The 26,972-nt window shown below is 35.2% G+C and overlaps 1 protein-coding gene across 2 annotated transcripts in view; it reads right to left on the reverse strand.

Annotated features, from left to right (window-relative positions):
* LOC144977280 (putative ATP-dependent RNA helicase DDX27) overlaps positions 1-26,972 on the reverse strand; it is a 32,715-nt gene that overhangs the window by 5,072 nt on the left and 671 nt on the right. For both annotated transcript variants that reach the window (XM_078922325.1, XM_078922326.1), the window contains exons 2-18: positions 23,281-23,361; positions 20,565-20,672; positions 16,561-16,651; positions 16,171-16,220; positions 15,693-15,782; positions 14,649-14,754; positions 14,231-14,404; positions 12,402-12,552; positions 11,809-11,908; positions 10,124-10,265; positions 9,048-9,184; positions 8,212-8,310; positions 7,319-7,401; positions 6,290-6,384; positions 4,831-5,037; positions 4,420-4,496; positions 139-271 (exon numbers count right to left, since the gene is read on the reverse strand). In XM_078922325.1, the coding sequence (XP_078778451.1) occupies positions 139-271; positions 4,420-4,496; positions 4,831-5,037; positions 6,290-6,384; positions 7,319-7,401; positions 8,212-8,310; positions 9,048-9,184; positions 10,124-10,265; positions 11,809-11,908; positions 12,402-12,552; positions 14,231-14,404; positions 14,649-14,754; positions 15,693-15,782; positions 16,171-16,220; positions 16,561-16,651; positions 20,565-20,672; positions 23,281-23,361 (1,924 nt within the window). The remainder of the gene's footprint in view (positions 1-138; positions 272-4,419; positions 4,497-4,830; positions 5,038-6,289; positions 6,385-7,318; positions 7,402-8,211; positions 8,311-9,047; positions 9,185-10,123; positions 10,266-11,808; positions 11,909-12,401; positions 12,553-14,230; positions 14,405-14,648; positions 14,755-15,692; positions 15,783-16,170; positions 16,221-16,560; positions 16,652-20,564; positions 20,673-23,280; positions 23,362-26,972) is intronic.

Genomic DNA, 26,972 nt, shown 5'->3' on the forward strand with positions numbered 1-26,972 from the left:
TTTTTTTCTGGCGGAGCGAAATTGCCGGAAATGCTGGCATTGCCGGCAAATTTACAGGCCTGACTAAATCAAGAAAAAATGCCAATACAAAGATAATGACAAGACATTTTAAAGACTTTGATAAAATGATAAACTCACCACCAGCACCCCCTCTACTGCCAAAGTCATCCTCTGAAAAGGCCTTCATAGCCTTGGGCCGTTGTGATTTCTTGGCTGACCTCATGGCTAATAGCTCAGCTTTGGACATCTCAAAGTTAGCACGATCTTCTGACTACAACACAATGAAAACAAAATGCCATTGTCTGAATGACCAACTTCTCCTCCTTAAAACTCAATAATATCATTGATGGGGAGGGGGGGGGGGGGATTTTAATGTTTCAAAAGGAAATCCTATCTAAGAATCTCACTTTTATTCAGTCATAAACTTTCCTTTTAAAACATTATTAACTCTATTTCAAGGAATGTTTTAAATACTTTCAAGTTTTTTATCTTAAAGCCCTTTTCAACGCAAATAATGCTTGAATAAATAAATAACAATAATAAACTTGAGCACGATCTTCTGACTACAACACAATGAAAACAAAATGCCATTGTCTGAATGACCAACTTCTCCTCCTTAAAACTCAATAATATCATTGATGGGGAGGGGGGGGGGGGGGGGATTTTAATGTTTCAAAAGGAAATCCTATCTAAGAATCTCACTTTTATTCAGTCATAAACTTTCCTTTTAAAACATTATTAACTCTATTTCAAGGAATGTTTTAAATACTTTCAAGTTTTTTATCTTAAAGCCCTTTTCAACGCAAATAATGCTTGAATAAATAAATAACAATAATAAACTTGATCAGAAGCTTCATTTCAATTTACAAAGACAGATGAGGTGGACTTTTTGGGAGTCCACATTGTCAACAAAACTCAAAACAGGGGAAAACCATAAATTTACACATCAACTGTCTTCGTAAATTAAGTTGAAACTCCTACTCAATTTTATAATTGTTATTTTCAACACAAATAAGGTTATTCAAAGAGCAACAAATCTGTTTCAAGGATTGGCTATTTTGCACAGCCTTTCATTGATAAAATGATTTTTTACATTTTGGCCAGAAAACATTTTCCTTCATATATCCATCAAATAAAACCACCCTCAACTTGTCAAAAATTCTTAAACCTCAGTCTTCAAAAATCTACCAAGATCTCATCAACCTACCATCATCAGCTTGGTTTTATTTTAATTCAGTTTTGAGTCTATTCTGAATCATCCATTCTTTACTTCTAAAAGACAGTTGTTTGGTCATATTTCATGAAACTGAATCGCAACTGCTTACTTATCATTGGATAGGATACGGGTCTATCAAAAAGTAATTTCCATGGGTTTTAAATTAAATCCTCAGGCCCAATCCATGATAAATGAGGCTGCAGCTTAAAGAAAACTGCATCCAAACACTAAACCATGGGTGCCAGCAGGAAGAAGTGCTGAAACCTGAAACTAAAATCTTGACATTTTGCCAAACCTGAAAATGTTCCTATTGAAAATAACCGTTTTTTATACCATTATTAAATGATATCACAGCAAACTCAAAACACTGAAACCGGAAGTATTTGACTTCGAGATATCGCGAAACCGGAATTCCGGCATGAACCGGAAAACTGGTACCCATGCACTAAACATGGACGTCACTGTAGTAGTGATAGTAGTAGTAGTAGTAGTAGTAGTAGTAGTAGTAGTAGTAGTAGTAGTAGTAGTAGTAGCAATAGTAGAAGTAGTAGTAGTAATAGTCGTAGTAATAGTAGTAGTAGTAGTAGTAGTAATAGTAGTAGTAGTAGTAGTAGTAATAGTAGTGGTAAAGTAAAACAACTGGTATTATCTTATTATATCAGTGCTGATTGTGACAAAAAGTGAAAAAGGAGGAAAATTATGAACGATTGCCGTAAGCCCCATTTTTACTGCACTGCCCTTGCTTTTAGAGCAATTGAGATGGCATCTATCATGACTACTTTAGTTAACTTCAGGAAAGTGGGAAAGATAACCTTTTTGTTCCACCAGACATCAAATCTCTCATTACCAGTAGATTTGAATGAGGGAAATGTAAATTTATAAAAGGAGGAAATTCCTACTCTGATTTCGAAATCACGGATTTCCGCGGATCAGAGGAAAACCATTAGCACTGATTATAAATTGGCAAATCTGATTTTCTATTCCACTAAGGCTCCAGATCCACCAAACCTTGTATGTAGCAATGACTATCCCGCACAAATCTTTGGGCCTCTTTATCGCTCACAAAGTGCCCAAATTCGCGACAAAATATGGGACGAAACCATTTCGTATATGCTATTTTTAAAAATTAATTACGACGCTGTTTATCGATGAATATGACTGAAAGTTGGCACACAGTTAGAAAAAGGTCATTTTAGATTATGTCAAGCGACAAAAGACAAAACTCGTGCGATTACCAGATGACCGTTAAAAATAGATTTTTACTCTTTGGAGTAAAATATTTCTAAAAATACAGGGCGTAGGTTTTGTCGCTGACAAGGTAATACATTAACATTTCTTCTTTTTGGTTGTAAAATTTCATATGAATATGACGAGTACTTTTCCCGTTTACAAAACACCATCCTAATTTGCTCTTCATTAGTAAAAGACAGAAAGCCATTTTGCCCCCCTACAGCCCGATTCACAATACGAGTTCAAAACGATTTGGCACCAAACTGAGCGGGTCGTGGCAAAGCGCTTTCTGATTGGTTGACCTCGTTTTAAAGTTCATGACTAATCAAAATGTCTGCACTGTCTCGAAGATGGTTTTTGTGTACCTATAAGTTTGATTTTTTTTTTAAATCAATTGTTTCGTCAAAATTTCTTCAAAAACAGAAGCCATACTTTTTAGCACATTGGTTATGGGTTAAACTTCCGGTAAACGAATATGACTGAATCGATACCAGGCAGTAGTTCCTCTCATTATTTTTAAAACAAGCAATTTCTTAAACTTCATATAAACCATTTTCAGTTCTAAAAGTTGGGTAATAATTCTACTTCACTTGATCAAAATAATTAATATTTTGTCAATTTTTTTAGGATTACAATATCCGATTACAAACAATAACAATATGTCAGCTGGTAAATGCCGTGTTCTCTATCCCAAGGTAACAATGGCGTCACATGCACACACACACACACACAAACATACTCACACACATAGATGCGAGTGGACAATCAAACATCACACTCACCCATATCCATGCACAGCACATTCATACCCCCCCCCCCCCTCTTCCACTATCTATGTCTCTCTTTCTCTATCTGACTGTCTCCCCCCCACGCCTCTCTCTCTCTCTCCTATTGTTTCTACACTCAGCAACGACTTACAATCCTACTCAATAGAAACACATCCGTTTATAATTCAAAACATTTGACTTCATTCACTTGCATCAGTGAAACTGCAATATTAAAACCATTTCTAGATTTGGAATTTATTCAGGACCTATTTAGGGCTTGAGAGAGTGAAAGAATAAGATTTACAATGAAAAAAAATTTGACTTAAAAACGCAAAACCCTAATTAGATTTCAGACTTTGGACAGGCTCATCTGCAAATGTATGGAGACGCATTTGGAATGCAAAAATATATATCTCTGTCCAAAAGTAAAAAGTGTCATGGAATTATCTTCCGACGTTAAAAAGGTAATTATCTTAGACAACAGACAATGAGTTCAGTTTTTCTTTCATCAACACTTGAATTTTAAATTCTTTGTTGATCAACCTATCATCCCATTCATTGAATGGGTACCTATGCTTGTATTCTAATAAGACTCACCCAGCTTGAGCCAATGGGCCCCTTTTAATGGAGACCCATGTACATGATTACCCTTTGTTCGGCTATGTGGTCTAGTGGTATGACACTCACCTTCGTATCGAAGGAATTCTTTCCCAACATTAAGAATGGAAAATAGTTAGTTTAAATTTTAAGAAACTGATTGTATTCAAAATAATGAGAAGAACCACTACCCAGTATCTAATCAATGCAAGTACTCCCACCTCATTGTCATACTCGCTAACCAGAAGGGTGACACATAACCCTTGTGCTAAAAATGATGGCATTTGTTTTCGATGGGATTTGACCAAACAATTTGATTTTTCAATAAAATCATCAAGATGTCTAATTAATCTCATAATACATGCAAACCATCTTCATGCCAACTGTAAATGCAGTGCAAAATTTGGTGACGATTGATCCAGTGGTTTTGGAGCCTAAGTATTACAAAAATCAAATTTGCCAACTATATAATAAGATAATGATCTTAAATTCTCAAGTTCAGAATTTATTACAATATATCAGTTAAATAAAAAGTGTCCATTAAAACAACGTAGGTTTACAAATGAAATGCTTCAACAGCTCACTAGATAATTAAACAAAAAATCTTACCGTTACTTTTCTTCTTGTTACTTTCTTTGCTTTGTTATTTTTTGAATCTGCAGTTTTTTTTGAAAGACGCAACATTTCTGAAAAGGAAGGAATTTCATGATAATAATAACTAATAATTGATCCAAATTGCCTTATAAAGCTAATTCGTCATGTGTGATGATAAAATAGTTCATCTTGACAAATGATTCTTGAAACAACCAGTAGACAGTACTCAAAAATTACATTTAACTTGTGTGTATGTGTGTGTGTATGTAGGATGGAAGGGGGAAGATGCATGTTATACTTAAATTTACCAGCAAAGTAGAACTTTCCACAAAAATGGAAGCCATATGAGGAGGATTACCATTTCTATCTGAAGATAATGAAAGAAAATCTGACATTTCAGTCATCATCCCCCATTCAATGACTCACCTTGTTCAGCTTTTCTTTCTTGATGAGTCTGGAACCATTCCCTCCTCTTATCCACTTCCCCATTCTTGTCTTTATCCAACAAATTCTGGGCCTTGTTCATTTTGTTTTCCACAGATCTCAGATGGCTCTCCTCTTTCTCCTGAACTTGAATGCTTTTGATGTCATCCTCAACCTCAGCAATCTTCTCAGAATAGCGGGAAATCACCTCTGGTCATGAGAAAGAGTTATCATTGAATTCCACGACAAATTACATCACATTCTTAAAGGAGTTGACGCAATTTCATTAATTACTATTTGCAAACATTTTAAAAAGTTTTCAGGTCATGAGTTGTATAGATAGTATGCACTTGGCTAAGAAGCTCACAACATTGCCATTCAGAAGTATAACGGACCAACACACAAAACTATGTGTAACCTTGAACATTTATAGTCTGGTTAATACGGTTGAGTGAGAATAACTCACAAAAGCGGATGGCAAAATACAATAACAAAGGCTTGAGTGATGTCATCTTCATTCTATCAATAAAATAAAAGTGTCCCTTATCAGGTGGAAATTTATAGTTTTATTTAACATCTTCAGTGATTTTTTTTAAGGGAAAGGGGGGAAGAGATTCAATCAGACTAGTCATTCATATTGCCCTGCCTTTTGATTTCATTTCGACTGGAAGACCATTATTTTTGCAGAAGATAAGATGTGTAAGATATCAAATATGACATGGCTATGCGATGACAGAAAAAAAATTTAAAAAATCAATTCATTATTATATTCATGTGGACATGAAAATGTTTAGGTAAGAAAATAAATTTTTAGCAGTAGCTCATCATATAATATACAATGTCAGACTCAGTGTCAAGTATAAAATTCAACATGAAGAATTTAACCTAAATGGCACTTTAATATGTATCCAGTTTTTATACCTTCCCTACTATGGACAGAAACGCTATGCTTACAAATCAATAAAACAAAATTTAATTTATATCTAGATTCACTAGATGTGACCAGCATTGGAAATAGTTGTTTGCAAACCCTCAACTGCCAGCTTGCTAATTAACTTTTGTGGTGTTGACCTCATGAAGTCAAGAGAAGGACTCAAGATAGTTACTATGTTTGAAAACACTTCTTTGGGAGTGGTAGATGGCGTCGATTGGAGAGTGCCCCTCTCAGGCGTGCTGCAACAGTCGGGTCATGAGTTCAACTCCCAATTGCCGCAAAAGAAAATTTTCTCTTTTGTCTTCTGGCACTTCTCTAATCACTTCATTTCTTAATATTATCAACTTTGCATGAAATTAAGAAACTATTTATAAAAAAGGCATGAGGAGATTTCACTATATCAGAGTGTCAAAGGGAAACAGGAGCCTTAATTAAAGGAGAAAAATTTGATACTTATTGAAGTCTCAAGAATCTAGAAACATGATGATGCATGAAATGAAAACCATATATTATCACAAACCAATTTACCATGAGAGATAACTCTTGTCTTGAGTGATGTTTTAGCTTCTTTAACTACTTCCTTCAGGACTTTTCGTTCTCTTTCTCCAACCAATGTCACTGATCTGTCAAAAGCCACAAAACCATAAAGCCATATAAAGATGCAAAGACATTAAGTATGGTTAAAAAAAATTAAGAAAGTATTTTGCATTCTGATATCAAATGTAAAGGTAAATATTTCAAAAACAAGGTTACATCAACACCTATCCCTATCATGAATTGTGTCACAAACATATGCACACGTTAATGGAAGTCCTTCAAACCAAAACAGACCACCTACTTAATGAATAATGAACCTTTTAACATTTAGACATTTAATGGAATGGCATTTTACTACATTACAAATTTAACATAATTTTTACAAAAATTCAGAATTTATATATTAGAACAAATCTTTAATTATTTGTGCATTGGACAACAGTCAGCAGGACTACCAATAAAGATTCGAGAAGAGTATGCCAGAGACAACTCAATTAAAATACTTAGGAATAACTGTACAAGGAGATGGATGCAATGAGATGGAGGTTAAGAAGAGGATACAGGCGGCTGGAATAATTGGAGGAAGGTAACTGGAGTTATATATGTATGACAAACGAATTTCTGCAAAGTTGAAGGTAAAAGTACATACATCTGTTGTAAGACAAGCAATGTTGTATGGATTGGAGACATCAGCTATGACAAGGAAACAAGATAAAGAAGTTGAGGTGGCAGACATGAGGATATTGAGATGGTCACTTTGCTGGACAAGAAAAGTTTTAATAAGAAATGAACAGAATTCGAAGGTTGACTGAAGTGAAGAATGTGTCGATAAAGATGAGAGAAGATAGATTGAAATGGTTTGGACATGTTAAGAGATGAGAGAGAGAGTACGTGGGAAAGAATTAGTTTAACATTAGGATGTAAAATTAAGAGAATAATATACTGTAGGCAGTAACAAGCACAATCCAAAAACTTGTCACCACAGATGGCAATGAACACAGATCATGATTCTATTCTTACCTTCCGCTTTTTCCAGCTCTGGCTGTTCGTCCAACTCGATGGATGTAATGGTTGACAGTGCTAGGCATTGTGAAATTGATAACCTACGCGGAGGTGAATCAATAGACGAATAAATAGGAGTACTCAGTCATAAAGAGTGATCTTTAAAAAATATTTTTTTAAAAAGTATTGTAAAGATGTTTATTTCATTGTAAATCTCTATGTCTATCAAACTGATTAATGGAAACCTAGTCATTTACACAAAAGAGTGGGGAAAAAATATATGCCTGTTGGTGGTTTAAATATGTGGATAAAAGAGTGTGGTATACATGGGAGTGTTCATTCATCTTACAATAATTCTAATAAATTGAGAGAGTTCATCTAAGATAGATGTTGAGTCAAAGAAATTATTTGTCTGCGGAAAGCAATTTTGAGATTCTTTTCCAGTTAGGGACTTACATGAACCATTTTCACAAAAAAAAATTGTGATTTACAAAATGGATATTTTCAACACTCAAAATACTTGAGCTTTTATATAGTGCAAAATCCACTAAATATGCTCAAAGCGCTTTACAAAGGGTCCCCGACCAACAGCATTATGTAGAACGAGATATGACGCCAATTAGATGATATTACAATTTTTTCAGATAGAGACAACGCTGTTAACAGCCAGGTACTCATTTTACACATGAGTACAGTGAAAGAATGTGAGTAAAGAGCCTTTTCCAAAGATTCAACTATGTGCCGAGCAAAGCTCAAACCTAAGACCCTCCGATCCGAAATCGAGTGTCATACCACAAGATCACATAATCATAAGGAAATTAACTTAAAAATCATCCTTGACAATATCAACAATAATTTAAGTACTGTTTCAACAGGTAGCCTAGACACATCATGCAGGATGTAATGCTTACTGTTTTAACTCCCTCAATATCCAAACCACGGGCTGCCAAGTCAGTGGCCAACAATACATCCACTAAACCATCTTTGAATTTCTTTAATGTCTCCAAACGCTGGAAGAAAATATTTTAGCAGGGATGAAGGTATGAAGCCATAATTATTTAAACTATTGTAAAAGTAACAGAATCACCAAAGAAAAAAAATTATCTTACAAAGGTTATTTGCTCTCATGGGTTAAATAGTAATTGGACTCCCCAGTATAAAGGGTGTGGTGGGATAGTCATAAGCTGATAAACTAACGTTTGATCGTAGTTAAAGTATACTTTTTAAAAAATAAATAAATAGGAATAGATCAAGGAGTCAAGGAGTCATCTATCCATGTGTCAGGTCTAGGTCCCATCAAGATATGAGCACAGGATACCCAGCAATGTGGGGACACTCATAAGTTATAGTAATAAAAATAAACTATAAAGAGATGATCACAAAGAAAAAAAAATATCACCCCTCACAAAAATACAAATGAATCTGAACATTTCTCTGGTACATAATGAAATGAAAATTACATTCCTGATTCCATATTGTTTGCTGGGAGATTTAATGGAGCATTGTTACGTGCATTCTGCATGATTAAATATCTGGGAAATGTATAGAAATGTTCATATCTATTTTTATTTCGAATTATTTTTGCTCCCTCTCACCAGCTATTTATTCTCTATGGGTGCTATCTTTGCTCATCTTTACTTCCTTTTTTTCTTAACATCTTCAATATGCATCCTGTTCCACCTTCCTTTTTGGCTCCCTTTATGTCAGTTCAACCAAAAAGCATATGTTTCTATATTCTATGACCTACCTGTGGCTGTGACAGGTTTCCATGGAGTTCACCAACATTGATTCCTAGCAAACCCAACAAGATATGCATTCGATGTGCCTGGATCTTGGTCTGAATAAACACCATGCACCTGTCTCGAAAATTACGACTGACCAATGCTGAAAAATAATTAGATGACAAAATTCAGTTTCGTTCAATATTTGTTTTCAATCTTGTGAAAACCTTATCAATGTTTTGCAAAATGCTTATAATAAATGGCAGTGAAAATTTCATATACATACCTGCCAACCCATAGTGAAAAAAAATAGGATGCTTCTTTAAAAAAAATAGGAGTTTAGGGAAAAAAATAGGGGTAAGTAATGTTAAGAGGGAAAAAAAACTTACCCTAGGCGTATATGAGTCACCAAAACTTTGTCATATATGAAATATGACAAAGTTTTGGTGACTCATATAAATTAAACTGAATACAATGTGTGCAATCCATTCCATCATCTCATAAAACTGGAGTTTATTCAATTTTTCTAGCATCACACAGACAGCAACAATTATTAGCTACTCTTTGGATAGGACTCTTGTCATCTTAAAGTAATTTCTGCTAGAGCCATTTGGCCCAGCTACCAAACAACTGCTGGAAGAATAGAACAAACTTTACAAAATGACCATTCCTTTAAGGCAACATTCAAAATGCCTAGTACCTGGCTTGAATTTGAACTTGCAGGTCCATAATGCACTTATCCAGTAAAATGCTATATGAATTTTGGCAGTCACAAGTGCAATCATAATCATCATTACCATCATTCTCATTACCCATGTGACAAGTTCGAAGTTAAAAAATGAATAGGTCAGAATAATGAGGATTTATAGAAAACAAAAATGTTGTCATCAATCCAAATCATCAGCCAAGAAAAATATTTCAATTATGATTTGATTTTTGTATTAAAAATATTTTAAAGAATTTTTTTTTATTTCCATTAATAGCTCAGATTGGAAGGCTGTAGTTAATTATCTGTTTATTTTTTATTAAAACAAAAAAAACTCAAAGAAACCCAGCAACAACAACATAACAGAAAAAAAAACCCAAAAAAACAAAAGCAAACCTGCCACAATGGCCTCCCGATCTCCTTCCCTATTGGGTCGTATTCGGATGAACTCTTGCCTCAACCCCAAGGCCACGTCAGTGTTAGAATTTACAAAAACTTTGACAGGGTCTTTTAATGAAACGGCAACAAGATCTTTCACCTTAGAGAAAAATAAATAAAGTGATTAAATGAATGAATACAAATGAATAGTTGTATCAATAAATGAATTATGAAAGAATTAATGAATTTAAGACCTTTAAACAGACTTGCCATCAATCAGGCACTGTCTGACTTCATTTTTCCATATTCAGGGGTCCCAGTCAAATTTTCAAGACCCCCAAATTTTTTAAAGACCTCTAGCTGCAGACAAATCAGCTTTCCCAATCGACAACAAATGGGTGTCACACTAAAATAATAAAGAATTGCAATATAGATATTTGGATTTCTCAGGCAATACTGATTTACAAGTGAGCCAACACCAAACATATCTATTTAAGTAATGGTTTGTACAAACTACAAAATTATCTTTAAAGTACAAACAACAAAATTATCTTTAAATCCTTTGCAGCTTTCGTTGTTTATGTCAACAATAATTATTCAGCTGATCTCCTTAAATGATTCCATAAGAGTCTTGAGTAGGCCTAATACTAATGTATAAAAAGTTTGTTGACACATAGTTATTATATTATGAACCATAATCACTCACTCATGAAGGCCAAGCGCTAAATTGTTCGGATTTTCTTTGTTTTTAAAGGTTTTATGGCGTTTGCAACACATTAAGGTCATATCAGCGTCAGTAAAAAGGAGGAGCTGGGGTAGTCAAAAACATTCAGATTTACATAAAATAGGGAACATATGTAGATTCCAAGAGAATACCATCAGTGTACTTAGTTTGAGATCACCTAAAAGTCTAATCCAGACACCAGCACAACAAAAAACAAAAAAATCTGACCAAGTTGGTGATAAAAACGACCCCGGACCATGAATTTCCAACTCATTTCGACCAAAGGGTCAAATTTCTGACTTTATCCGACCTCGCTGGACACCCTGTATATTCCATGCTACATGAAAATCCTCAAAACAGTATGAAAAGTATTAGTGAAAAAAGGGTGTCATATATACAAGAAACATCTAATAAAGAAATAGTTTAAAAATCAACCAAAGCTGGCTATCACAAACTGGCACATTTGTACTTCTACCAGAAATTTCCCGACTTTTCCCTAACTTCCTGGGAACCCTGCACGTTATACAACAAAACAGAATTTATTTTTTTTTCATATTTTCAACAAAACATAAAAAAATATGAATAAAAAATAAATTATTCATCTGTTCTTTGGATAGAGGTTCATGCTCAATAAAATAAAAATATTTACAGCACAAATCTTTGATGTAATTTGAAGCAAAATTTTGATGTATTAATCTTTCCCACTGAAATTAAACCACTGGTTCTATAGCATTTGCAATTTTGAACTGCACAGATCATTACTATCAAGTTTTGAGGGAGGATAGAAACAAATTGAACACAAGAAATAGATATTCTATTAACATTTTTCAATCAGTTAAAAAAACTCTTTAGATATAAATAATTCACAAAGTATGACGTGGGGTCTAAAAAACTCATTGAGTGCCGCAAGTAAAATCAATCTGTAGTTTTGTCATTAGAATTGGCAGTTCTGCGCCTCTCTTTTTTCCCCTCCACTTACCATCTCAGACATTGTGGCTGAAAAAAGCATAGTCTGCCTCTGACGAGCACACATACGAATAACCTCCTTCATCTGCTCTGCAAAATATTCATCTAACATTCTGAAAATAAAAATCAGTTTGAAAAACGAATACATGAGTGACACAGAGGAGAGCGTGACCTAGTTCTTCACCAACACCTTTTAATAGATCTTTCTTAACTATCTTAAAAGAGAAAAAAAAAATATAAATAAATAAACATGAACAATCATACTGTGCATTCGCTCATTTATTTCCCCAACAGTCCTTATAGAATCACATTTCCATTTTCTAATAACACAACTCAGTCAATGCCCATAGGCCAGTACTAATTCACCCCTGAGTTGAGTGTAAAATATTTGTAAAATGGCTTACCCTAGGACACAAAGTCAGGGCCAGAGTCTTCCAATTATTGCCATCCATCATGATTTTGTTACGAGATAAAACTAACACCATGTAATATATAAACACATTCTAAGAACACTGAAAGACAGATATTCAATGACTCATATAATTTATAAGTATTAACATTAAAAAAAAAACAATCATAACATCAACCAAATTCCCTTGTCCCAACCTGTCTGCCTCGTCCAACACTAAAATCTCCACACTATGCAGGGTAAAGCTGGGACTGTTGTGTAGATGATCAATCAGACGTCCAGGTGTGGCAATCACTATGTCTGGACCCAATCGTAACATCGCTTCTTGTGCCTTCAAGTCAAGACCACCTAAAAAAAAACCAGAGAGAGAGAAGAATTTTCAGCTTTCACCGATAAGAAATAAGTAGTCCTTCACCACAATGAGCCCCCCGTAAAGCTGGTGTTTACCCCGTTTTCTGTAGCATTGAATGGACAGTAACAATTGCTTGCTACACTTTAGATAGTAGTACAAAGCATATTGTCTCTTGCCCTGCTTTATAGATCCTGCATGCAGTATATGGGTAAGTAAGTATTCATTGAATTTGAATTACCTTGATGGAAGACATCCCTTGTTCAGTTGATCAATTAGGTATGGGGGTTTGGGCGTTTTTATTATATTTTTGTAATTTAAAACAATAAAGACATGGTGGGTCCATTGAAAAAAAAATATAAATAAATAAAATAAAATAACAGGGATTATGTGAATATAACCCTTGACGGTTCCTGTACTAAAAGTAGGAATTTCTCGGACGGTGGTGCAAGTTTGATATCAAATGATGCAGTTTGAGCCTTTTGAGCTTTTATATGGGCAATATGCACCAAACATGCTCAAAGCGCTTTACAAGGGGTCCCTGACCAACAGCAACACATAACAGGTAGAACGAGACATACACCTGTTAGGCGATATTACAATTATTTTTTCGACATAGACAACGCTGTTAACGGCCAGGTACTCATTTTACACCTGAGTATGGTGAGAGAATGTGAGTAAAGAGTCTTTTCCAAGGACTCAACTATGCACCGAGGGAGGCTCGAACCCAGGACCTTCCAATCCGAGAGTGAGAGTCATACCACAAGACCACATAGCTGCATATTAAGGAATAAAACAGATTTTGCTTCAAATAAACCCCTAAAACTAATACTCTTCAGAAATTTCAAGAAACAAATATAGACAACAAATTAACATCTTGGTATCAGGATCTCATCACTTGTTTAAAATGGCACTCATAATATCTTAAGGTCAAACCTTCCAGTTGATCATTATTACTTTAATCCATTTGAGAAGAAAACAAACAGAGAACGGTGAAAAGTGTTTGGTTTAAAATAAAAATGTCTTAACCAGACCAAATGTTCAGACAACTTTTTCAATTATTCCTTTACAAGTGGGTTAAATATTTGTCCTAACTTAACATCCAATGTTACGGTTTTCATCAATTGAACAGCTTCAGATTTTTTTTTAAAAGCCAGCTTAACAACTCTGTTAAATAAGAACAGTGGATCTATTAAAGAAAGCTGACTGCACTAGCATTGATAGCCAAATAAAAAGAAGAAGATGGCGTTGGCTGGGTCATGTGGCCAGAATGGAAAAAGGGTCACTTCCCAAGACAGCCTTGTACTGGACAGCAGATGGGAAGAGAAAGCGGGGAAGACCCAAAGAAACCTGGCGAAGGACCATGGAGAAAGAATTAAAGGAAGCAGGCCTGTCCTGGAATACAGCCACCGCAAAAGCAGCCGATCGCAAAAAATGGAGATGTCTGGTGGATGCCCTATGTGCCTCAAGGCCCGAAGAGGATTAAGTAAGTAAGTTAACAACTCTGTTACTGCTCTCTCTCTCCCCCTCCCCCTCCCCCCCTCTGTGTGTGTGTGTGTGTGTGTGTGTGTGTGAGTGTGTGTGTGTGTGTGTGTATGTGTGTAAAAACAGTTCAGTCTAACATTATGGCTAATGAGAGATTTATGACGTGAAAGATGCTAAAAGTTTAATACTCACCCACAGCCAGACAAATGTCGATATTAATGTGTTGAGCCAACTGTCTTGCCACAGTGTGGACTTGTACAGCCAATTCTCTGGTAGGCAGGAGAATTAGAACTCTGGTGGCTGCAGCTGCTTTGGGTCTGAATAAAAGACGTTCCAAGATAGGAAGCATGAAGGCCACAGTTTTACCTGGAATTTAAATAATAAAGTAAAATTTTAAAATTCAGTGTTTAGAGAAAATTATATAACCAGAGCCATTTCTTATTACAATTATTTTTTCCTAAGAGAGAAATCCAGTATATCAATAGAGTACAAAAATATCTGATTTTTCTTTTTGTATATAAATGGAAACTAAGAAAAGTAGAATAGCTTCCAACACTTCAGGAATGATGACGACTTATAATCTATAGTATAATACCAAGTGTGGATCTACCTGAGCCAGTGACAGCACAAGCACAAACGTCCTTTCCCATCAGGGCTACAGGAATACAGGCTGCTTGAATTGGGGTTGGTTTGACAAAGTTCATTGAAGACAAACCCTGTGTGAGAAAGAATGACAACATAGTGTGAATCGGTCAATAGATTTTAATTCCATATAAACTTGATTCATTTTCTTTCATCAACATTTATGTGGGCGGCTGGCTCTGCGATACGGTCTTTGTTTCATACCCAAAAGGTACCGAGTTCAACTACCCGCCTCGTGGTATGGCCTTCAGAAAGTCATCTCGCCCTAGCTCGCTTTGCGGCACGGCACTGCAACTGACGCCTGGGTTATTCCAGTCTTCCCTCGGAATAAACCCTAAAGACAAATTTCCTCTTGGGGATGAATAAAGGGAATTTTATTTTTATTTTATTTTTTCTTCTTTCCCCTCATGATGTCTTTTTGCCTGAAGGTTAACAAGATGTAGGAACGCTGTGGTTTTCCCAAGCTCTTGCTGAGATCCATAGAGCTTCGACTTTAGTGTAGTCTTCTCAGGCCAAAAGGTCGCCCTTTACTCATTGTACATTGTGCAAAACATGTGTGGCATCCTGCTTCCCCTCTCCACATGCACAAATGTCTTGTTTCTCCAATATTAAATGCTTTCAACATGTGGTGTAGGAGAAGTCCGAAAATGACAACTTGATCTTGTCTTTTGAGATGTGCTTGTAACCAATTAAACACTAACTCACACCAGAGTCCAGTGGGATGACATATATAGATATGAATAAATTTTCTTACTTAAAAGTCATGTGACTAAATAGTCTTATTGTTGCTTGATGTGTTGACAGTGAAATCCTTGAATCATTTCAATTCTTGACTTCCAAATCGCTCTGAGTGAATAAAACCATGACTTTTCAGTGACATATTCACCCCATCAAGCATTTTACTCAGGATCATGTTCTTTGAACCACTCTCATATGTCAATATTTCAAAATTTAACCAAAAAAATTTAATCAAAACGACGAAAAATGACAATATAAACAATCTGTGATCTACCTTGAGAAGAGGTCTTGATAAATTCATGTCTTGAAACAAAAGTTTATCATCATATGAGTCTATGCTCTCAGAGAAGTCCACTTTCTCGGGCTAAATAGGAAGAATAGAATTAAAACATTATATCAATAGATGTAAAAAAGAAAGCGGCATCGCTTCAGAACCAACACCCACCTGAGGTACAACACTTTGGTTTTGTGCTACGATGTAAAAAAATGGACCTGTAGATTTTTCAGGGACTGTAAAGTGTGTTAATGAGGTTTTAAAAAGTGGCCTTAAATATATGTCCAAATTATTTTTAAAAACAAACTTTATCCATAAATTATTTTTTATCTGATTTTCAATACTCAGACTCTTTTTCATTTTTATCCAAATCTATTTCAAATCAGTCTCTGTTTATATATTTGAAAACCTGTTCTTTGTTTTTCACTTTCACATTGTAATTCATCAGTCATACTTTCATCTAATAAAAATTATATACCTCTTCCTCTTTCTTTTTCTTCCCTCTTTTGAGTTTATTTCTGACAGTGTCTGGAGAATAGAAAAAGCACTGTGAATCATTTTAAAATGTAGAAACTCTTTAATATTCCATCTTTAAATTTAATCCAAACTATCACTTTATGCATAGTTCTATTGGAAGAAAACCAAAATATTCAATCATAAACAGAGAATATCATAATGCTGACAGCAATATGCAATGAAAAAATAGGCAAATTATGGATAAAGACTTTTCCTTATCTTAAAACAAAAAAGAAACACTTCAAATAAAAATAACTTATCTCTATTTCAACTTTCAAAATTATAAAGTATCACCAAACTTGATCATATCCATTGACGTAATTAAAAAATACATAGAGGACCTTTCATTTACCTTGTTGCATTTCCTCTTCGTCGGTCTCCTCATCCTCTTCATCATCCTCATCAACACTCATGTCTTCTTCCTCCCCTTTCTCATTCTGGTTCTGATGATGGACAAAATCAGTTAACAGGCTAGATTTCAACAAATTAAAACCATTACATCATGATGTTGCAGTGATGGAGCACTTATGACGTGACTTAAATTTGGTCTGAGTTATTGAGTCATAATAGTTAATGGTGTTTTGCTTTATCTAAGTGTTAAAATTTCTCTTCCTGTAATACAGTCCACTCTGGATAATCGCAACTCGGTTAATCGCAACATTCCTTAAGAAACAGAATTAATTCTATATAAAAGTCACTGGTTAATTGCAACAAACTTCGGTTAATCGCAACAAATTTTCAACCTCAAAAAGTGGCAAATTCAAGAAATCAATCAAACAAAATCTCATGATTAAATTTCGTCATGGGTTAAATCATGACAGATTGAAGAATCGAGAGTAGGGTTTAATGCTAAAGTAGTGTGTCACCACTCTATTAGACTCGAAAGGGCTGGTCATTGCAGACACCTGTGTCCATTAGATAGGACGGCTTGGCATAGTCTAGACAACAGGTAGACAATGACAGTTGTAAAGAGAAACTGAGTGACATCCTTTGTTTTGGGATTGACAGCTGTGCATATGGGTTTGGTGAGAGCTTATTGTCTCTCATCACGGCTAATCTCTTTGACTTGTACGGATGTTGAGAACAAAAGAGTGAAAGTTAAACCAAACAAATTAAGATTTCGGCTTGCATCAAAGCTGCTTTTGCTTGGTTTTTATTTTAATCAAATTGCTCAGTCTGTGGCGTACTAAGAACAATGTTTACAACAACTGGCTTGAGTTTACCATATATGGTATGAAACTGGTCAGTGAACAAATCAAAATTGTTATAACAGGCGGTGATGAAAACAGTATCCCATCATTTTATCTGAAATCGACCAAAGATAGCGTAGCCATGGACGGTCCCAAGATAGTGTGAACTCAGAAGCAAAAGTTGCAATAGTGGACAGGAAACTCAACTTCGGATAATCGCAACAATTTCGCTGATCCCAAGGTGTTGCGATTATCTGGAGTGGACTGTATCTGATTTAATATTTAACCATTGTTGAGAAAAGAGAAAAAAAAGAAAAGAAAAAGAATTTATTATATATATATTATATATATATATATATATATATTATATATATATATATATATATATATATATATATATATATATATATATATATATATATATATATATATATATATACAGTAAAATTACTTTAAACCGAAAGAAGCTAAACCGAAAAATACCTTAAACCGCAGAGAATTTAATAAATTGTACTAGTTTCTTCATTTTCTTTTTACTAATTCTTACGATGAACCGAAATATTTCTAAGCAGGACTTTCTTTAAACTGAAACAACTTGAGAGCACCTTCCCTTTTTCTCTCTATATTTTTCTTCAAAAATTCGGGAAGGAGGCCACACGTAATAATGCCTTCATAATAACTTCAATAACTGAACTTGGGCTTGGCCAACACCACAGTCGCACAGACTGGAAAAGGAAGACAGCGGGTGACTGGCAGGCGAAAAATGAGGAAAGAGGGAGAGTTGGGGTGTAGAATCACGCAAGTGAGATTTTCTCGCTCGTGTGTTGATGCTTTGGAACTGACTGGATTTTCAACACAACGATAAGGAGGGGTGGGGGGGGGGGGGGGGGGGGGGGGGGGGAAGGGTAGACAACTTACCATTGAAATGCCATTTCATTTCCACTTTGTTTAAATGTGTGTGTGAGGGGGGGGGGGGGGAGGTTCTATGTAATGGCTTTTCAACAAAAGAGAGATGTGTAGTAGACAGCTTAGCATTGACACGCCTTTTCATTTCCATTTCACTTCACCTCTGAGTAGCTGCGCGTCATTCATTATCAATTATCGCACAAGAACTTTCGATCTTATTTTAGCTTTGCATTTTACTAAAAGATGTCTAAACTAAAAGAAAGCACTGTGCTTACACGTTTGAGTTTAAAATCAAAATACTATGTGAAGTCGAAAAAAAAAGTTGATCAAGACGGAGATATGTAAAATACACGGCATCCCGAACTCAACTCTTTCAACAATTTTGAATTGAAAACGAAAACCGCCAAAAATATTTTTAAAACACACCAAAAAAAATAAATCAAAAAAATTAATGGTTACGAAGACAGCATTTATTCAACAACTCCATTTAACGGGAAACCCATGATACGATTAAATGAGCAAATTCCTTAAATACAGTCCAGTCCAGATAATTCGAAATCTGATTAACCGAATTTCTTAAGAAAATACGATGTAATGAATTATTTTCTTCTTTTTCTATATAAAATATTCATGGTTAATTCGAATTCGAACAGTCGTTATTCTCTTTATTCGAAGTGCAAGTGCTTGCCCATCACTAAAAAAAAAAACTCTGGAAGGTCATAACGAACTGCCGGTTCTCCGTATCCACCATCCCACGCGTTTTAATGACTGAGCTGACTAATAATAATAACTAGATCCCTGAGGCATGTAATGGCGTGTTGTTCCCTCTCCGTCCCACCCGCCCTCTCTCTTCTTTCTCCAAATTGACCAGCTGTCTCGCGTCATCCCTCTCTCCTTCTCGCGCTCTCATCACTAAGACTAACTTATGGTCTGCTGGCCGCTGGCTAACAAAGGGGGTTGGTTATAAATAGATCTAACACACAGTGATAACCACAAGCTGACCAATACACGGCACGAACAATCATAGGTCACACCCCACTCCACGCGTTTCTCTTTCTCTTCTGTGCTGTCTTTCTTTATTGATCGATGGATTTAGATCTAGAAGTAGAGAGGGCCTACACAGCATGCAGTGTTAACTACTACTCTGTGCTATTGTGTAGCTTGTAAGTAAAGATCTTATTCATAAAATATATGATGAGTTGAAAAATTAAGATCTCACCAAAAAAAATCGCAATGTAAAAAAAAACAACAAAACAATAAAAATAAAACATCAATCTAATCAGTGTACCGTAAGTGTAAATGGTAAGAGGGAAACCCCCTTTTGTCAGGGGAGGTAACTGAGTAATATAACCCTGATACCTGGAGTCAGGTTTAGTTATTTCCCTTGTTTGGAGACAAATCGAATTCTGATAAATAGAAGTCATTTGCTTTTCCCACCCAATTCGAATTATCAGGACTGCACTGTATTTACTACCCTTGAAAAACATTGCAAAACGGGAACTTGCTTTAAACCAAAATGTCTTTAAACCGAAATGGTTTAGAAGGTCCCCAAAATTTCGGTTTAAAGTAATTCTACTGTATATATGGCAGTTGGGGATCTCTGAGGGGCTTGACAGGGTTTTCCTGTATAAATTCACATAAATGTGGAGATCCCAATAGCTCCCCATTAGAGCACCTATCACAAACCAATAGTGGTAAAAAAAATTTCCACTGATACCCCCTCCCATGTCCACCTGTCTGTGATTGGTTTATTGGATATGTTGGAAAGTACTTTGCAAAAGACAAACATTCTATCCACTGTCTGTTTAATGCTACATAAACTAGGATAAGCTTCCGCTCCAGGAGTCATATGTCTCTGAATTCCAATCCAACAATAAACCAGAGCTGCCAACCCACAATGCCAGTAAAGCAGGATTAGACTTCAAAAATCATGATTAGTTCCCCCAAAGCAAACAGCACAAAAACATATCCGTCTAATCTTGTCATTAAAATAATAAGACATTAATTTCAGAACTGTTTTATAACTGGAGTTCAATAGACACTTTAAAATGCTTGGATTGGACATAATACATGTGGCGACACCACTATATCATCAGGACTGAAATTTTTTTTATGAAAAATGGGTATGAGAAATTCTATCAAGATTTATTTAATTTAAAACCAAAAAAAAAAAAAGCTGAGAAAAATTGCAGATAATAAGGAAGTAAACCTCTAAACTGATAGAAATTCCTATCTACATAAGGGTTGAAAAGAGATTTACCTTTGATTGTTTCCTGGCCCTCCGAGCTTTGGAAATTTTCTCATCTAGTGTCGAATGCTTTGTGTCATCTGATTTCACCTTGATTTCAAATGGATTTATGGTTGATTTCTGTGGTGCGAAGATTAAAACAATGATATTGTGAAATGTTGCATCAGTGTTAAAGTTGAAGTCTACACTTTTAAACAGTCCGTTTCATTGCCATACTTGAAAATTTCAAAATCAGTAACCAACTCAAAATTCATCAGTAATAAAAGGTAAAACTTCAGTAATACTAAAGTACACTATAAAAAATGCTACTTACAAACTGTTTATACGTAAAATAGACTTTGTTGTTGATGGCCGCCATTACCAGTTAGTGGTCGACTTCGCCATCACAGGCGTGGAACTGAGCAGTACTATTTATAACTTTAAAAAGGAAATTTTATGAGACTTTTTTTCTCCTTCAATTTGCGGCAACTTAATTTTTTAAAAATATTTTCTCTAACACTGCGACAACATTGCTAGAAAACAGTAAGGGCTGCCTGAAGCCGGTGATCGTAAAATACTAACGAAAGAGTGAAAATGGAAAGGCTTCGTATAGGAACAAAACAGACAATGGACGTTTCAGGTACAAACCCTTCGTCAGCACAACAATACACAAATAAACGTGGAAAACAAATAAAATATAATGAAAAATAACTTGTATCGTCTGTACTCAATGGTGGTTGCAGTATGAATGAAATGTTAGCGTGGCGTGGGTAGAGGATAGGGTGCCCCAGGGGGGTGATCTAATTGATAAGCAAAGGTCAGCGTCAGGGAACAGAACTTTCCAGACTATAATGGAAGATAAAAGACATATTGGTAGTAGTAGTAGTAGTAGTACTGGTAGTAGCAGTAGTAGTAGTAGTAGTAGTAGTAGTAGTAGTAGTAGTAGTAGTAGTAGTAGTAGTAGTAGTGGTAGTAGTAGTAGTAGTAGTAGTAGTGTAGTAGTAGTAGTAGTGGTAGTAGCAGTAGTAGTAGTAGTAGTAGTAGTAGTAGTAGTAGTAGTAGTAGTAGTAGTAGTAGTAGTAGTAGTAGTGTAGTAGTAGTAGTAGTAGTAGTAGTAGTAGAAAGCTGTAGTGAAACAGTAGGGGGCAGTGGAGGGGGCGAGGTGAAAGGGTCACGGCGGAGGTGGGGGGGGGGGGGGTTGTTGGATGAGCGAAGGTCGAATCTTCGCGAAGGAAATACGAATGATCGGGTGGCGATGCGATAGTAAAGTGGAATACACCGATAAATAGATAGATAGATAGATAGATAGATAGATGGATCGATAGATAGATAGGTAGATAGATAGAAAAGAGGGGAGAGAAGAGAGAGTGAGAAAAAAAAAAAAAACGACAAACAAACAAAACAACAAAACAACTACTACTACAACTACTACTACTACTACTACTACTACTACCAATATGTCTTTTATCTTCCATTACAGTCTGGAAAGTTCTGTTCCCTGACGCTGACCTTTGCTTATCAATTAGATCACCCCCCTGGGCCACCCTATCCTCTACCCACGCCACGCTAACATTTCATTCATACTGCAACCACCATTGAGTACAGACGATACAAGTTATTTTTCATTATATTTTATTTGTTTTCCACGTTTATTTGTGTATTGTTGTGCTGACGAAGGGTTTGTACCCGAAACGTCCATTGTCTGTTTTGTTCCCATACGAAGCCCGACAACATTGCTGTGAAATAAAAATCCGTAAGATTTCTTCCATTCCGTAAGTACATAATTGTCATCAAAATTCTGTAACAATTACGGATGATTCGCAAAAGTAGGATATGCATTACTACACACTTAGAGATATTGACTTGATGTGTCAGAAGGATGATTTTGCTGGCAACAGACATTTCTCGATGAGAGAGGTCCCACCGTAATCATTATGGCTATAAGTTTTCGACATTCTTATAGTTTTTAAACTCAACTGGAGAGAGAAGTAACAAACAAAGGACATAAACTGGGGATATTGTGACCATGACAACCATGCGCATTCCCTTTGTAGAACAGCTAAATTGACAACAAAACAGTATTTCCAGGAAGAATGCAATCTTTCCTTTAATTAAGAATGCAAGCTTTCGTTAAATTATGATCTAAAATGAGAGAAGGATGGGACATTACCAGATTCATTAAGTTCCCAGGTCACAAGAGGATTTTCAATTTGTTTTTAGTTATTGGGGGGGCAAAGTGGCCGAGTAGTTAAGGCATTGAACTATGACCTGGAAGGTCCCAGGTTCGAGCCCCGCTTCAGGCACTTTCGTTTTTTCTTTGAGCAAGATTATTAACCCCCAATTTGCTCACTTGGACAGCATGGGTGATTCCTGTTGACATCAGACATATTGTTTGATGAATTATTTATATTCCTTCGTGGAATGCCCAGGCGACAATATCTTATGATGTTGTGGCGGTAGGGCATTATTTTTTTTGTTAGTTATTGGCTAAACTAACATCAAGAAAGAAAAGATATGAATAATTGGCATGACTGAATGAATATACATAAATAAAGGAAATCAATATTTATAAGTTAAGGGATATTTGTTGCTGATGAAGTAAACAAGTCCAACAGTCATGAGTTTGCAAAGTAGGGAGTAAAATATTTCAGGGTTGAATGGTTGACTGATAATATCTGCACCTTCTTTTCCAGGTTGCCCAAAATATTACATTATCATTGCAGAGGTACAATGAACACATACAACTCACCGACTTATCTGAGCTATCCAAAAACTGAAATGATGAATTGAAGTCTCCTTTGCCTCGTTTGATTTTTCTCTTCTTTCGAACCTGAAATTTAGGAAGAAAATATATCCTTTTATTACATCCAGCAGGACAATTTCACAGTTGAGGAATTACATTTCAGTATAATTTTGGGGTCATTTAGGATGTTTTGAGCATACAAAACATCACAGCTTAAACACTTTTGTCTTTTATTGTAGGTGTGATGCCTCAAAAGATTTGTAGAAAGTTTGATGTTGGTATCTTTAATATTAATAGTTTTTTTAACAAGGCTCCTCCAAAATGTCGGTTGTGGGATTATGTAGTAAAGACAATTTGATTGTATCATGGTGATATTCCATTGTAGTTCCTGGATAAATTAATTTAATTTAGTTTTTCATAAAGTTGAGGTGTCATTGATATTCTGTAAACTAGTATTTCGCATTTTTAATGGGCAAATTTTGTATTACAGTGAGAACATTGCTACATTTTTTTTCAATTGCAGAATTACATAACTGAATTAAGTTCACAAATATGTGACCCCATGTTTCAAAGTTGGGATTTGGAAAATGAAGATAATCAGTTTTCAGTGGAATTGGTTAAAAATATCAAATTTCAGTTTTTGGAATTTACAATAATTTTTCTTCATAAAAACGTAAAAACACCATAAAAAATGTTTAAAGTAAGTTGAAAAGTAAACAAAGCCTTCAAAATTGAATTAAATGCTAATGGGAATATGTGGAACTAACAAACAATTAAAAAGATAAATGTATGGATAGATAAACAGAGAGATAGACAGATGCTTTTTTATTGAGAATTTAATAACCTTACTTATTTATATGTGCCTTTATTAAGAAACAATCCATATTCTGGGATGTGGATAAACGTTTAAAAGAGCGGAGTTTCAAAAAAGTGTCTGTGTATAACCTTCCATCATTATTGGCAGACACTGTCTGTCAATAATCAATTTATATCGGTGACACAGATTTAGCCCATCATTAAAGTGCCTATATATAGTGACAAATTGAATAAATAAACGCATGACAAAAGATCCAGTGAAAATATACAAATTGAAAGAAATGCTAGCAAGAAGAGCTTTTGAAAGGCCTCCCACTCCCACCAAAAATCAAAACAGCTCCTCGGCCTCATCTTTCACAACTATCTAGATACACTCAGTGGAGGGCAGAACTTAGTTTCACAGCACTTTTATTATATTACTTAAGCTTTTAGCCATTGTAGATTTTCATTCTGCAATGTCCAATAAATATTACTATCTGAGATAAGTTTGATCTTTGGAAATGGTGTGATTGTTTCTAATATAAAAAAAAGTTGGTTGTCTTTTATGACTCACTGGGACGCCATTATTACTGAGTTACCATTCAGTTTCGTCGATTGGTGGAAAACATTACATTTCATCTGTCACTAACTTGGAATTTATTTTATACTTTTTACTTGTTCTCTATTCTATTATTTGGAATACATAAGTAAATTATAATAAATCTACTTGCAATATTTCAGTTGGAATTCACTGACTTTAAAGCTGCATAACTAATGAACAAAGTGCCCCAGGCCATATTGTTTTCTTACGTCACTGGGAATCCTCGTCTATTTTAATAATCAATATTTCTTATTCAGTTCGATATCTGGACATCAACTGATTCAAATCATGCTTTGTGAAAAATGCTCACAGCGGATTAAGGCCACTATTTAATTATCTCTTCCTTTTTTGGGGTCTTAGCTCATATCATCAACTCTTTTCGCTTAATACAGTGATATCTACTTTTTTTTACTGTTAAATTTTTTTTTTACAATTCGGGGTTTTGATTTGAGATTTCTCTTTCATTTATATCACTATAAAGGATGAGGGATGGGGGTTCGGGAGGGGGGATACTTTTTCATATTTTTTTCAATGGGACTTTTGCCATACACCGCTAGGGCTAGGAACTTGTGGAAAGACTCCTTAACTAACTCTGGTAGATCACTGCGCTATCCTTTTTGGGAATTTTTACAGGTCTTTATCTTTTATTTATGTCACTAGAAAGGATGGGGAATGGGGTTTCGGGAGGGAGGGGGGTACTTTTTTTCTTCTTCAACTCGTGGTAGTAATTTGGGTTTATTAACTTTGCGGTTTCGTAAACGACGTCTTCCATATAAATCGATATAAGGTTTCGAGCCCTGCTGGTGACAATTATAATTTCATTTGATTTGCATGTCATGTTGCTATTATATGCTCTTGTATTTCACATTCATAATCATTAACAAATAAAATTGATGCTGATGAATATGCCTGCTATTATTAATGGTAGCGTCAATTGCCAAGGACCGTGACAATTGTCAAATCGTCAATTGCCAAGGACTGTGTCAGTTCATCAACTACGCATGTGTACTTTTAACTGCCACGGAGTACCTTTAGTGTTACGAAGTGATGCATTGCCACAGAGTGATGTTATGTATTAATATGAATATTAATTAATACTCTCTTTTACTCTTCTTTCTCTCTCTGTGTCATTTTCTCTTTTTTTTTTTCTCTCTCACACACTCTCAATGTCATTTTCTCTTTTCCCTCTCTGCCATTTTTTCCTCTGTGCATGTATTTCTTTCTCTCTCTCTCTCTCTCATATTTCCTCTTTTTGTTACGGACCTTGCCAGTTGGTAGATCATCAACTATTTACTATTAATGCCACGGATTGATCTTGTTGCACAAATGTTTTACGTTAATTATTCCGTATTAAGACGATGTGCAGTATATTTCCTTTAAAATAAAGGAAATCTTACTTTTCTTTTTTAATCTAGGACATGTTGGCAGGGATTTGCCACTTCGTCCTTCTGTTTTTTTTCCCCCGCTGAATCCAAAATCAACAGTAATTTTTGTTTGATATTATTTTAACTCATCTTGGAATTCGTGAAAAGACATAAAAATTAAAAACAAATGCCAACAAGTGTTGACTTGATCCTTTCCACAACGATTGACAAGGAATGAGTGAATGACGAATGGAAGAAAAGAAAGTGACGGGGTTCGAGATATGTATGCGCGCAAATCGAGGCTCGACTGAAATCACCACATGCGGCTGAAGAGTTCTAATTTGACTCCTTGGCAATTGATGAACCGTCAACTACCAAGGACTCACTCCTTGGCAATTGACACTTCCATTATTAATAATGGTGTCAAAGTTCAAAGATTGAATAAAAGTAAATCTAGTTGTAGGTACTTTGGTAAACGTCCATTTGGCCCTCCAGTAAGGAGCCGATAAATGGGCTAGCGGCTGTGACCCGATTTTTTGGACTTTTGAGTGATGGGTCTCAGAAAAAGTTCCAAAGATTTTTTGTTTATGGATGGATTTTAATGATTTATGTCTTATTTTCTTCAGGAGAATTTACTCTATCGATTGGTGTAGTTTGTTTTAAAATCAATGACAATTTAGTATAACTTTTGATTATGGATAAAATAGGGTACAATTTAGCTTTGGATAATTAAAAGATTAGAACTTAGTAAATCAAAATTTCATGATGGCACTTTTATTTAACATCTTAACTTTTATATAAAATTAAATTCAGGGCAAAGTTGTATACAGCATCCATGAAATTCGTTCCAGCAAAATCCTAACTCAATTCTTAGCAGCCATTTTAGTCCAGTTTTGAAATCCAAATGGTGGTTACTACCGGAAATGCAACAATTTTCA

Source organism: Berghia stephanieae, chromosome 7, assembly GCF_034508935.2.
Source record: "Berghia stephanieae isolate SIO BIC M18660-M18661 chromosome 7, UCSD_Bste_1.3, whole genome shotgun sequence".
NCBI lineage: Eukaryota > Metazoa > Mollusca > Gastropoda > Nudibranchia > Aeolidiidae > Berghia > Berghia stephanieae.